Here is a 13,930-nt window from a genome sequence, read left to right on the forward strand (position 1 = left end):
TCAATCGATCAGTAGTTCAGTCAGAGGTGAGGTACAGCTATTTGCTGCTGCACTGTGTGTCCTAAACAACTTTTTAATTAGTTTTTAATGTCAGGCTGCTACTGCCAAATGCAATGCTGTTTTACTCCTAGAACTGACTTTAACATGGGTGTCTCACCGCAGTGATCCTCACAGCACATTGCTGCAGACAGAATACACAAGCCTAAATGCGCCCCTCCGCCGCCCGCCCAGAGCTATCAACTACATTTGCAAATCAATGCAGCACACCAGACACCTTTGTCTAGCAGTGACTCAGCTCTTGAAATTTCAGAAAAGGCTGGAAGTTCAGCTTTGAGGGTTTTTCATTCACCTTTATGCCAGTTTCTCCGCATACTAATAGAATGGACCATCACTAGAATCCAGATTACAGCACAATGGCATTTTTTAGACCAATTAAGTTTCAAGTGGGTTATTTCTGGCACCACAGTGGTTGGGAAATACTGAGATCAGTCAGTCAGTCAAACTTTATTAATAGAATTGTTGAAAGTTCCTTAACTTTTGCTACGTTATTGTAGCCGGTCAGTGGGTCTCTCTCCGCTGCTGCTCTGCTGTCACACCAGCAGGTCAGTGAGAGCCGCCACTTCTGCGATGCCCCTTGACTACTGTTGTTAGGGGGCGTAGGCCCGAATACTTTGTGAGGGTACCCTTGGTGGCGGAGTGTGGCATGGCTGCCGGCCAGACTGCCGTCTTTTTTTCAGCGAACTTGTTTTTAACCAATACTAATATTAATATTAATCCATATATAAGGCACATCAGATTATAAGGCGCACTACGGGATTATGAGAAAATCATAGGCTTTTAGGTGCGCCTTATAGTGCGGAAAATACTGTACTCGAACTGCAGTACGTCTGGCCTGCCTGTACCTGTCAGCTGCCTCTGGAGTCCCACAATTCAATAAGATTTGGGAGGACTCTTTCTTCAGCTTGACAGCATCCCTTACTACCGCGACAGGTCCCAGAGACCTTGCTACCACAGCTCCGTGCAGCCACTTTGACAATGGCAGTGGACAACATGGTCCACTCTGACTCATTGTCCCCAGCCGCCTGCGGGATCTGAGAGAAGCTGTCCCGGAGGTGGGAGGTGAAGACCTCACTGACAGAGGGGTCTGCCAGACGTTCCCAACAGGCTCTCAAAACACGTTTGGGCGTGCCGGGTCCGTCCAGGCCCCTGCTCTGCTAGTGGATCCAGCTCACCACCAGATGGTGATCGGTTGACAGCTCAGCCCCTCTCTTCACCTGAGTGTCCAACACACGCGGTCGGAGGTCTGATGATATGACAACGAAGTCGATCATCGACCTCCGGCCTAGGGTGTCCTGGTGCCATGTGCACTTATGAACATCCCTGTCATTGAACAAGGTGTTCGTTATGGACAAACTGTGACTAGCACGGAAGTCCAATAACAGAACAGCACTCATGTTCAGATCGGGGAGGCCGTTCATCCCAATCAACCCTTTCCAGGTCTCACTGTCATTGCCCACGTGAGCGTTGAAGTCCCCAAGGAGAACAATGGAGTCTCCAGTCAGTGCACTATTCAGTACCCCTCCAAGGGACTCCAGGGAGGCTGGGTATTCCGCACTGTTATTTGGCCCGTAGGCCGAAACAACAGTGAGACACCTGTCCCCAACTCGAAGGCGCAGGGAGGCGACCCTCTCATTCACAGGGGTGAACTCCAACATATGACGAATGAGTTGTGGGCCTATAAGCAAGCCCACACCTGCCCCCCACCTCTCCCCTTGGGCAATACCAGAAAATTGGAAAGTCTGGCCTCTCTCAAGGATTTGGGTTCCTGAGCCCAAGCTGTGGGTGGAGGTGAGCCCGACTATATCTAGTCGGTACCTCTCAACTTCCCTCCCAAGCTCTGGCTCCTTTCCCCCCAATGAGGTGAAATTCCATGTCCCTAGATCTAGACTCTTTATCTGGGGATTGGGTCGTCCGGCCCCATGCTGACGCCTGCCACCCAATCCACACTGCACCCGTCCCCTATGGTTTTCTCAGCGGGTGGTGAGTCCACTAGAGGTTGGGCCCACGTCATCCTTTCGGACTGAGCCAGGCCATTGTTGGAAGTCTAGCATACTAGTGGTGGGTTTAGCAGAGGATATTAGGGAATTGAAATTCCATTTGCTGAAAGCACTCCAGGATATAGCCAGTTTTAACCAATTCATCTGCTATGGGATTAATGTTTTGGCAGTATGTGATGGATCTCATCCCTGAGATTTGTAATTTTTTTGAAAGAATCTAAGAAAATCATCGCAATCCAAATTTAAAGAAATGGTAAGCTCGGTACTGTTGTGTTTTTTAATCAGCCTGGCTAAAGTGCTGGGAAAAAAAACAAGGTTTCTCTTTATTTTCCTATATTAATTTAAAGAAGTAAGTATTTCTACTTCCACAGAGAGCCTTCTTGTATAATATGAATCAGTCTTTATATCATACCTATGTATGTACTGTATGTAAGAATGCATGTTCCTTGTAAGTGTGGCACCATTAGAAAGGGAAAATAAACATTCTTTCCACTGATATAAGATATTAGATCACATTCATTTCTGGTGTTGGCTCACACACAGATGTATCTGTGCACTTTCACTGACACGTGTTTGAATATTTTTCATGTCGCAATCTTGCTCTACACTCAGTGCAGATATTACCACACTCATTGCACTCATAAACTGCATTTATATATTAAACATATCTTTTAACAAAAACTTGGCACAAATGTGTAGTTATTGGCTGTATAGTTCTGTGTTGCTACTATTTTTGTCTGTGTAATGCTTTTAAGGGTGGCTCTCTTGATGGAATTGTTTAATATCCTGCAGTCACCTGATACATGATGACAAAATGAAGGACCATTACCACAAATACTGGTCTCTGAGCAGGCTCAACCACTCAAGCACCTCTAAACAGAGACACAAAAAGACAGAGTGGGGAGGGGAGGAGTTTAATGATGAAAAATCATAGATATATAAAAATAGAAGCTACAAGGACACAAGCACATTTTAAATTACACATGGGTACAGAACTCACTGGCATCCATCCATCCATCTATCATCTGTCCATCTATCATCCATCCATCCATCCATCCATCCATCCATCCATCCATCCACCCATTCATCCATCCATCTTGGGCCAGGCAACAATCTAAGCAGGAATGCCCATATTTCCCTCTATCCACACACCTCAAATAGCTCTTTTGGGGGGATCCCAATGCTCCATTCCGAGCTCCTCGCTGGTGACTGAGCTTGACCAATTCACCTAATCTGCATTTTTTGGAGGTGGGAGGAATCAGGAGAACCGGGAAAATACTTACACAGATATAGGGAAAGCATGCAAACTACCCAGAGAAAAAGCTCAAACATCCATGCTGCGAGGCAACAGTACTACCCACAATGCCACCGTGCTGCCCTTATCTAATTTTAATGAAAAATTCCAGATCCACATGATGAGCTGGATTACCATCAAAATCTTAGAGATTGTTTATTGGGCCTACCTCTTAAAAATCCAGATAATGTTTTGTTTGGTGCTTATAATCTTGAACATGGAGGTAAAAAATGTTTGTACATATATGCAAGTAGTATAGTAATCCAAATTGAGTGCCACACTCCAACCAGGATTCTAAAGGACGATCTATAGAGGAAAAAAATAAAAAGGAAGATGCACCCCAGTGGAAATAAGGCTCATGAGTTGGCAGGATGTGGCTCTAATAGCAGTATGATTGAATGTCTGCAGTAGAGTGAGAACAGTGGAGGAGGAGGAAAAATCAAATAAAGCTGCATGGTGACATCACAGCAGTATCATGCAACCTCAAGCACTGACAGATATATCATCACCATCAGTTTAAAGCAGCCACACAGACGTCACCGAGCCAGTGGCGTCATTAGACCTCATTCCTTCACTTAAGCCAGATAATTAAAATGCAAGTACTATGAAGGCCCCAGAAACAGAAGTGTGAGAATCAATAATGGGACTGTAAGAAGTAAGGAGGTTTGACCTTGTTTATTCATTTTATTTCTCACATCTGCCCTTACTTTGGAATAGGTTTATATACAGTGCGTGTCAAAGCTTGCGACTTCACCTTATCGTGGATTTTTGGTAGGCAGTCACGTGATCCTGTACGTGCATTCTATTGGCTGACGGCATCCGGAAGTGTGCTCGGTTCCGTGCATCTCGGACTTACGTGTGACACAAAAGTGCTTTAAACAGTTGATAAGAGTGTGGGAAAAGGTAATACAGATAGAAGGTGGTTTAAAATCAGTATGGGAAAGGTCATAAACGTTTTAATTACCGTAAATAATAAGAAATAGTTTGTAACTCTATTGCGGAACTCATTAATTGCGTGTGGTTCCTGAAACGCATTAGCTACAAAGAACGAGGGCACATTGTATATAGCATAACTCCCCTTCAGCTACAGCCAGTGACAGTTATAGGGGGTAATCCTGTGCCTAGAGTTTGTAGCTTTTAATATTTTTTGTATTTTGAGGTCAATGCAGGGATGAATGTGAATTCAGACCACTTTTTCCCTTTCATCAGTATTGTCTTTTTTGTAACATTTTTGCCAATACCATGAAAAAATAGTAATAGGAAAATCAAACCAAAAACAACGTTTGAAAAGCATACACAAGAAATGTATATGAAAGAAAATTTTATTAACTTTAATCATAGCCAGGCTAGCTGTGGCCCACCATTTATTTTAGAGTTGTTAAATGCTAAATAGAATTGATTTAATGATACACTCAATGTGCTTTATAATACAATTTCACCCACACAGATTCATTCAGTAGTGGCAGATGCTACCTGCTCAGCAGAAGCCCAAACCAGGCACATTTGCAAACACCCATGGCTATGTCTTCAGGAGCTGTTTTTGGAATCATAGTTAAAGGCCCTTTGACATGTAAACCATGGTGGTGTAAACATTGACCTTCTAAACAGATAGTGATCCATCCAATGAATGAAGGTGGTAACCCGTCCATCTCCTCATTTAGTTATTTTGTGAGAAAGAAGATAATCTGTATTTATCAAACTGTCAAATGTTTCTTTTAATCCAGTCTCAGGAACCAAAATACAGTAAAAAGTGTTTGTAAATATATATAACAGTAAGAATATTCCAAAGCTCTTGAGTTTAGTTGTGCAATGATAACCGTTATGTCCAATCAAACCGTTAACCACACTAAAACAGGCAGCAGGGTTTTGACATTATGCATACCAGCCTCCAGGATTTTCTATCAGATGAATAAATGTTTGTGTGCCAATGTCAGAGCATCCTCAGGCTACACATACCTGCAAAGGATGCTTGATTAGGGCACTGAACAGAGTGTAAAATTCACTGGGAAATCCCCAGGTATAATATGTGTCAAGTGAGAAGAACAATGACACACAAGTTTACAATAAAGCCATACGCAGGTCACAGATATCATTATTGGATCCTCAGAGGTCCCTCAGGTTGCGTGTTTGTGTGTCTGTAGAAATGAAAAGTGTATTTTTATCTGCAGGCATCAGAGCATTGACGTCTTAGCACTGGCTTATTAAGACAAAGAAACCCACAGACACAGACGTATCAAACATATATATTCTCTTGAGGCATTGTTCCGAGAGAGGAGGAAAGGAATCCACTTAAGCACAAACAAAGAGCCTCGTCTTCTGCCATTCTCTACCTGTAGTCAGACCTCCCTTACGCTTTATTGGACAAATTCTTTCATTTCTACTGATTAGATTGTCCTGCCTGTCTGTGGCAGAGGGCCTATATTATGAAGACATTATTACCTTTAGCATTTAAACTGTTCAGGGAGCTTGTGATTTATGTAGCCGCAACAGGGCACAAGCCAGTGTGTCCCAGTCCCAAGCCCAGATATATTTAGAGGGTTGTGTCAGGAAAGGCATCTGACGTAAAACTTTTGCCAAATCAAACATGCGAATCAAATCTGTGACTTTCATACCAGATCGGTCGAGTCCCGGGTTAACAACAACCACCGGTGGAAATTGGACTACTGTTGCTTGAAGAAGGAGTGGAGGAAAGTGTGTTTGTAGGATTAAAGAGAAGAGGAATGCCAAGAGTATAGGACTGAGAGTTAGGACGTTGAATGTTGGAACTATGACAGGAAAAGGTAGAGAGTTGGTTGACATGATGCAGAGGAAGAAGGTAGACATACTGTGTGTCCAGGAGACCAAGTGGAAAGGTAGCAAGGTTAGAAGTTTAGAAGCAGGGTTCAAGTTGTTCTATCATGGTGTAGATGGGAAGAGAAATGGAGTAGGAGTTATCTTGAAGGAGGAGTTTGTTAGGAATGTCCTGGAGGTAAAAAGAGTGTCGGATAGAGTGATGAGTCTGAAGCTAGAAATAGAAGGTGTGATGTTCAATGTTGTTAGTGGGTATGCTCCGCAGGTAGGATGTGAGCTGGAGGATAAGGAGAAATTCTGGCTGGACTTTGATGAAGTGAAGTGATGCAGAGCATGCCTAGAAGTGAGAGAGTTGTCATTGGTGCAGACTTCAATGGACATGTTGGTGCAGGTAACATAGGTGATGAGGAAGTGATGGGCAGGTTTGGTATCCAGGAGAAGAATGCAAAAAGGATGGAAACGGCTATAGTGAATACTTTCTATCAGAGGAGACAGGAACATGGGGTGACCTATAAGAGTGGTGGTAGGAGCACACAGGTAGACTACATATCCTGTAGACGGTGTAATTTCAAGGAGATCAGTGACTGCAAAGTAGTGGTAGGCGAGAGTGTAGCCAAACAGCATGGGATAGTGGTGTGCAGGATGACTCTGGTGGTGAGGAAGATGAAGAAGGCAAAGGCAGAGCAGAGGACGAAATGGCGGAAGCTGAAAAAGGAAGAGTGTTACAGGACTTTTAAGAAGGAGTTAAAAGAGGCTCTGGGTGGTCAGGAGGTGCTTCCAGATGACTGGACAACAACAGCTAATGTGATCAGGGAGACAGGTGGGAGAGTATTTGGTGTGTCATCTGGAAGGAAAGTAGATAAGGAGACTTGGTGGTGGAATGAGGAGGTACAGGAGTGTATACAGAGAAAGAGGTTAGCTAAGAAGAAGTCAGACACTGAGAGGACTGAGGACAGTAGATAGGAGTACAGGGAGATGCAGCGTAACATAAAAGTAGAGGTAGCAAAGGCCAAACAAGGGGCTTATGATGACTTGTATGCTAGGTTGGACAGTAAGGAGGGAGAGACTGATCTACACAGGTTGGCAAAACAGAGAGACAGAGATGGGAAGGACGTGCAGCAGGTTAGGGCGATTAAGGATAGGAATGGAAGTGTGTTGACAGGTGCCAGTAGTGTGATGGGAAGATGGAAAGAGTACTTTGAAGAGTTGATGAACGTGGAAATGAGAGACAACAAAGTCTAGAAGAGGTGACTGTTGTGGACCAGGATGTAGCAAAGATTAGTCAGGATGAAGTGAGGAGGGCATTGAAGAGGATGAAGAGTGGAAAGGCAGTTGGTCCTGATGATATACTTGTGGAGGTTTGGAAGTGTCTAGTAGAGGTGGCAGTAGAGTTTCTGACTGGGTTGTTCAACAGGATCTTAGATAGTGAGAAGATGCCTGAGGAATGGAAGAGAAGTGTGCTGGTGCCCATTTTTAAGAACAAGGGAGATATGCAGAATTGTGGCAACTACAGAGGAATAAAGCTGATGAGCCATACAATGAAGTTATGGGAAAGAGTAGTGGAAGCTAGACTAAGGGCAGAAGTGAACATTTGTGAGCAGCAGTATGGTTTCATGCCAAAAAAGAGTACTACAGATGCAGTATTTGCTTTGAGGATTTTGATAGAGAAGTACAGAGAAGGCCAGAGGGAGCTGCATTGTGTTTTAGTAGATCTGGAGAAAGCTTATGACAGGGTGCCCAGAGAGGAACTGTGGTATTGTATGATGAAGTCTGGAGTGGGAGAGAAGTATGTTAGAGCGTGCAGGACATGTATGAGGACTGTAAGACAGTGGTGAGGTGTGCTGTAGGTGTGATAGAGGAGTTCAAGGTGGAGGTGGGACTGCATCAGGGATCAGCTCTGAGCCCCTTCTTGTTCGCTATGGTGATGGACAGGCTGACAGATGAGGTTTGGGAGTGACCAGGAAGGATAGGATCAGGAATGAGTACATCAGAGGAACAGCACATGTTAGAGGTTTTGGAGATAAAGTCAGAGAGGCCAGGCTGAGATGGTTTGGACATGTTCAGAGGGGAGATAGTGAATATATTGGTAGAAGGATGCTGAGTTTTGAACCGTCAGGCAGGAGGCCTAGAGGAAGACCAAAGAGGAGGTTTATGGATGTAATGAGGGAGGACATGAAAGTAGTCGGTGTGAGAGAATAGGATGCAAAGGGCAGGGCTAGATGGAGGCAACTGATTCGCTGTGGCGACCCCTGAAGGGAAAAGCCGAAAGGAAAAGAAGAAGATAAACGTAAGAAAATGTCAACATTTTCATCACAGTAAATTTCTGATATCAAGTGCCAATACATCCAGATCTTTATAAAAGCGACTTACGTAATACTCACAATCATTCAGATAGACTGCAAATGGTAAGGGAGCTAAATTTTCTCTATGTCACTGTTTTCTCCTTTGTTGTTGAGATTCATTTATTTGGAAAAAAAAATACTCTTCATAGTTACTCCTTCAAAGTAAACTGTAAGCTTTGGGTGTGAGCTTAGTGAAAGTGTTTTATGGTGGCAGCAAAGGAAGGACAGATTCATGGGACAACACCCAGAGTTCAACACCAACAGCAGAAGGATGGGGGCCATATGCCGATAAAAATAATTAATTAATAACAGTGGAGCTTTATCCACTTCTACAAACAGACCTAGTGGAGCGCAACATCATAATCAATTAAGTTTGTCATGTTGAAACTCTTTTTTAGATTTTTTAATTGAAACAAAATGAACAATCTGTTGTGTTTTTTACTTAAAGCACACAGACAATTGGCCCAGTATTGATGATTGTGGGCTCGTTTAACCTTATAAAGGCAAATGTATCATATTCGATGCATTCTGCCTTTTAGTATTTCGATACTTATACATCATGAATTTGATATATCCCCCCCCCCAAAAAAACCCTGATGCATACAATCTGATACATGAATCTGCATTTTCCATTCGATACCATTCTGGATATAGCTATATTTATACAAATTAAGCTCATGTATAGAAAATTTTGTAAATATTTCGAAATACTTGCCAGAATGTGCCATTAGACCTTTTTTTTCCCAAAAATTTGATTTTTCTGGCAAGTATTTCATGGTTCAGGCTTTAATGGGTTAAGAAAACTTGTTGATTGTGGGTCTGACTGCGTGGGAGGCGCTGACCTTGGTGCTGAAGTGTGGGATTTCTGACGCCAGTGGCTACATGACAGTCTTCTTTTATTTCTCGAACATGCCCGGTTACACAAACAAGACTCCGTAGTCGTAAATAACCTATTCAACTTGTGAATAATAATAAACCTACACATTCTACATAAGCCTAACAGTGTGGAATAGATGTAGCCTTTTTAATGAGAGTCCGATGATTGTGATAAAATGTGATCCAAGTTTTTGCACTATTATCTGATATGTGAGTCGGTATTGAGCAGTTTGGTGAAACTGTGATTGTTCTGACACTGTAGTGTGTTCTAAGTAATGTGAGATGTCACTTCAGCAATGAAGCTGTAGGACGACAGATGAAAAGTTTTTAATTGTGAGCCTGGGAAACGGGTCTGGCTGCGGTCACAGCCGCACGTCACTGTCTGACATCAGCAGGAAGCTTAAATACCCGCACCACCGAGTCGTGTAAACGCGAGCGGGCATGGAGTGACAGGCGCACACGGGGAGCCAGACACTAGTGAAAGTAAACAAAATAATTCCTTCATTGTAACGAAACCTAAGCGCTAGCAGAGACAGGATATTTCAGGGTATTGCCGCTTTTTGTGAATATTTCTTTTGAATTCTTTACGTCGTACTTTCAGAGTTAATTTTTTTATATAAGCATGGCAGAACGTTCTTGGACTGAAACGTATGTGCTTTAGCGATCTAGATAATGATCAACAACACTCTTGCCCTTGACGAATTGAATATCAATGTCTCTGAGCCGCTGCAGCTCCTCTCCTCCGGACGAAACCAGAGCGCGTTTCCTGCGCTCCGACTCGAGTCCAAGTCTCTGATCACTTCAGCCACAATGTTCGCCGTGGGAGTTCTAGGAAACCTTGTCGCCATAGTCGTGTTATGTGTCTCCAAAAAGGAGCAGAAGGAAACTACTTTCTACACCCTGGTCTTTGGGATGGCCATCACAGACATGTTGGGAACGTGCTTCACCAGTCCCGTGGTGATCGCCACATATGTGGCGAGCCGCTGGCCGGGAGGAGCGCTGCTCTGCCACTTCTTTTCATTCTCCATGCTCTTTTTCGGCTCTGCCGGGATGTCAATTCTTTGTGCTATGGCCGTGGAACGATACCTGGCCATAAACCATGCATATCTCTACTCTAAGCACGTTGACCGGACAATGGCACGCTTTGCTCTGCTGGTCATATACCTGTCCAACATTGTATTGTGCATTATGCCAAGTTTTGGCTTCGGACAGCATGTAAGTCACTTTCCTGGTACTTGGTGCTTCTTGGACTGGAGGGCAATGGATCCCCTCGGAGCCTGCTATGCCTTCTTGTACGGTGGTGTGATGCTGGTGCTGATCGCAGTGACAGTTCTGTGTAATCTGGCAGTGTGCAGGTCGCTGGTAAGCATGAACCAGAGGACAAGAATAGTCAGAACAGAGATGTGCGACCAAGGAGCGTCACGTCGTCGCTTTAGGCTGCCATCGGTCACCTCGGTGGCGGAAATCGAAATGATCTGGCTTCTGGTCTTCATGACGATCGTTTTCCTCATCTGCTCCATCCCGTTAGTGGTAAGCAAGCGCTTCTGGTACTTCTATTTAATTCGTGTCAGTTTCATGTCTAATTAATACTCACACCCAATCTCTGGTACGTGATTTCTTTGGTTACAGGTGAGAATCTTCGTGAACCAGCTCAACGACCCTGCTTATATTTCTGCTGGGGGGAAGCCTGACTACCGGAGCGACCTGATGGCGATCCGCTTCGCTTCATTCAACCCTATATTGGACCCATGGGTGTATATTTTGTGCCGGAAAAACCTGCTCGTAAAGGGCTGCGAGAAGGTGAAGAGGACGTTGGATCGTGTCAAGGATAGTCAGGGCGACAACTGGGTGGGAGGGCAACACTCTCCGTCCTTCAACAGCAACGACACCAGTTACGCGTCTGAACGCACAGGCAGCCGCAGGGACGACGTAGAACATCGATTATCCATCAGGAATAAATCATTTACGGACTTCGCAATTAGACAAGCGTGGGAGGATGATGCCGCCCGCTTCCACCCGTTCAGTGTAGATTCGATCTCGAACAAGGGATTTCAACAGGTGGCAGCGGACTTCAAACAGGAGGTGATGGCGAAGTCGTCCACTGGACACAGACAAGTGGACATCTCCACCTGTACTTTCAGCACATCGAGTTCATGTCAGTCAAAGAAATGTCCATGATAAACTTTTGTCGGTACCAGTTTGGGATTGATTCGACTAAGGTTGAGTACAGCACGATTTTACATGGTCATCTTCTTCATACAAATCAGAAAAATATACTGTGTAGTTCTTTCCCGGTAAGAGCTCAGACTGCTTACAATACTCTATTGTAGAGTCTGCTTGTATATACAGTATGTATGTATGTGTTAGTGTGTATATATGTAAACACACACACACACACACACACACACACACACACACACACACACACACACACACACACACACTTACAAGTACAGTTTTCAGACATTGTATGAATCTACATGCATCAGTCTCAGTTCATGTGTTAAATAGTGTCTGTGTCACTATTTTAATTTAGGTCAGATTGTGAAACTTTGTTTGTGCTCTAACAGAACTGCATGATAAATGGAAAACTGAATGTGGTTAAATCTTTTTTTATGATATTCATTTGCATTTCATGTTGTAAGCAACCAAAGTGAACAAATCACTGATAAAAACAACAAAAAAATACTGTGAACGACGTGAACAGAGGTTTTTTGCTAAATGTGTTGAGAGAGAAATAAAAGGTGTAAATCAGTATGTTCTCAATGGAACAGAGGGGTGGCAGTATAGCAACATTTCTTTCGTCCAAACTGGGGACAACAGGTTCACATAACTGTACATTGTATTTTAATTCATTAATACCAGTAGGTGGCGCCACAACATAAATATCCTCACAGTTGAATTAGCTGGTGAATTCTGTTCACGACCAAAACCATTATGATGGATAATCTGAACAAAGTCTCTCTCTTAAGAAAACAATGCAAAAAGATGTATATTAGAAACTTTATTTCCTCAGAGGATAATGGCATACAAAAATAAAATAACATTTCTAAAAATAATATTAATAATAATATTAATAATAATAATAATAATAATAATAATAATAGCAATAATGCCATACAGCAAATGATGAGAAATGTTGAGGTCCTGTAGTAAGTGTTTTCTGCACACACATTCTGAACATACGACTGACTGTTTTTCATGTTAGGCAAAAACTGATTTTGCTGAAATTGTTAGAAGATAATTGAGAATAAGACAAAACTTCGTCTCAACTGCTAAAAAAAGTACAGGTAGTCTTTAAGATAGGAACATCCGACTTACGAACATTCATAGATATGGACAACCGCTCCCTGCCATGTCTGACTGCTGTAGTTCCAACTTTGACAAATCCCACGCCAAGCACCGTAACATTAACACCTCAAAGATTAAGATTTCATGTCATGTCAAAATAACTAAGCAAATCTAAGACTAAGTTAACTGTTTACTCTGATGTCAGACTTTTTCCATGTGGCTTCCTTGCCAAAGTGTCACACAGTATCTATTGTGCCACTTTTATCCATATTTCTGCCAAGTTCTGAGGAGGGAATGAATGCAAAGTGTAATGTAATTATGTGCATGGGGACGTTTGCAACCATCAAAACTGTTGACAATTCAGGTCAGGTTGAAAGTTAGGGATAGTAATTTAGGCTATACAGTAGATTTCCTGTAAGGAAACTCTGTCATATCCTGCCTGTTGTTTCATAGTTTTTAAAAAATTAGTGACAGAGTTGTCCCTTTGTAAGAGTTAAATGATGTATGAACCACATTTCTGCCCAGAAGCATTCACCACTGAACGCTGAACCCTGAATGTCTTGTTAGTTGATGTTAACTATTGGGAGAACTAAATGATGGAAATACAACAGACAAATCAAGCATGACGTGTCATTTCAGCATTTCAGACATTTGATTAACAGGAAGTGCATCAGTGTGTCATTCATTTAAGTATGGTGGAATACCTCATTGGTGTAAAGCTTGGCTTAGCCTCTACACATCCGAGGATAAAATGAATGTGGGTAGAGATGTAAAGTGAAATTACGGTACAACAGTATTTTACTTCATTTATGTGTTGTTAATGTATCTTGTAATCCTTTCTGGTAAGTCTTCAGGAATAGTACTTTCATATTTTGAGTACTAATGACATATAAATGACCTCAAATGGTGATTATAGATTGAAATGTAATAAATCACAACTCATGAAGAATTCAGCTTAGGAATAGCCTCTTGGAACCAATGGCGTTTATAAGTTGAGGACTTGTATATCTGTATACGACATCACTTAAATTTTGGTCAGTCGTGTAAAAAAATGAAAATGTGTGGTTCACTGAATATGGATATATACACGCACGTACGCACATGCACACGCACACACACACACACACACACACGCACACACACACACACACACACATACAAAAACACACTTATATATTTGTTGAGTCCAGGTGAGGTGTTGGATAAATGTGAACATCTTTAAAATAAAAAAATATATGCAGCCTATTTGAGTAGCCTAGTAACTGTCAACACAAAATTTG

The 13,930-nt window shown here is 42.6% G+C and overlaps 1 protein-coding gene across 1 annotated transcript; it reads left to right on the forward strand.

Moving 5' to 3' along the window:
- Window positions 1-10,031: 10,031 nt before the first annotated feature.
- Window positions 10,032-11,537, forward strand: ptger4c (prostaglandin E receptor 4 (subtype EP4) c). Its single transcript, XM_068340911.1, has 2 exons — window positions 10,032-10,889; window positions 10,989-11,537. Exons 1-2 carry the CDS (start codon window positions 10,032-10,034, stop codon window positions 11,535-11,537), a joined length of 1,407 nt encoding a protein of 468 aa, XP_068197012.1.
- Window positions 11,538-13,930: the final 2,393 nt, after the last annotated feature.

This window comes from Antennarius striatus, chromosome 18, assembly GCF_040054535.1.
Source record: "Antennarius striatus isolate MH-2024 chromosome 18, ASM4005453v1, whole genome shotgun sequence".
Classification (NCBI taxonomy): Eukaryota; Metazoa; Chordata; class Actinopteri; order Lophiiformes; family Antennariidae; genus Antennarius; species Antennarius striatus.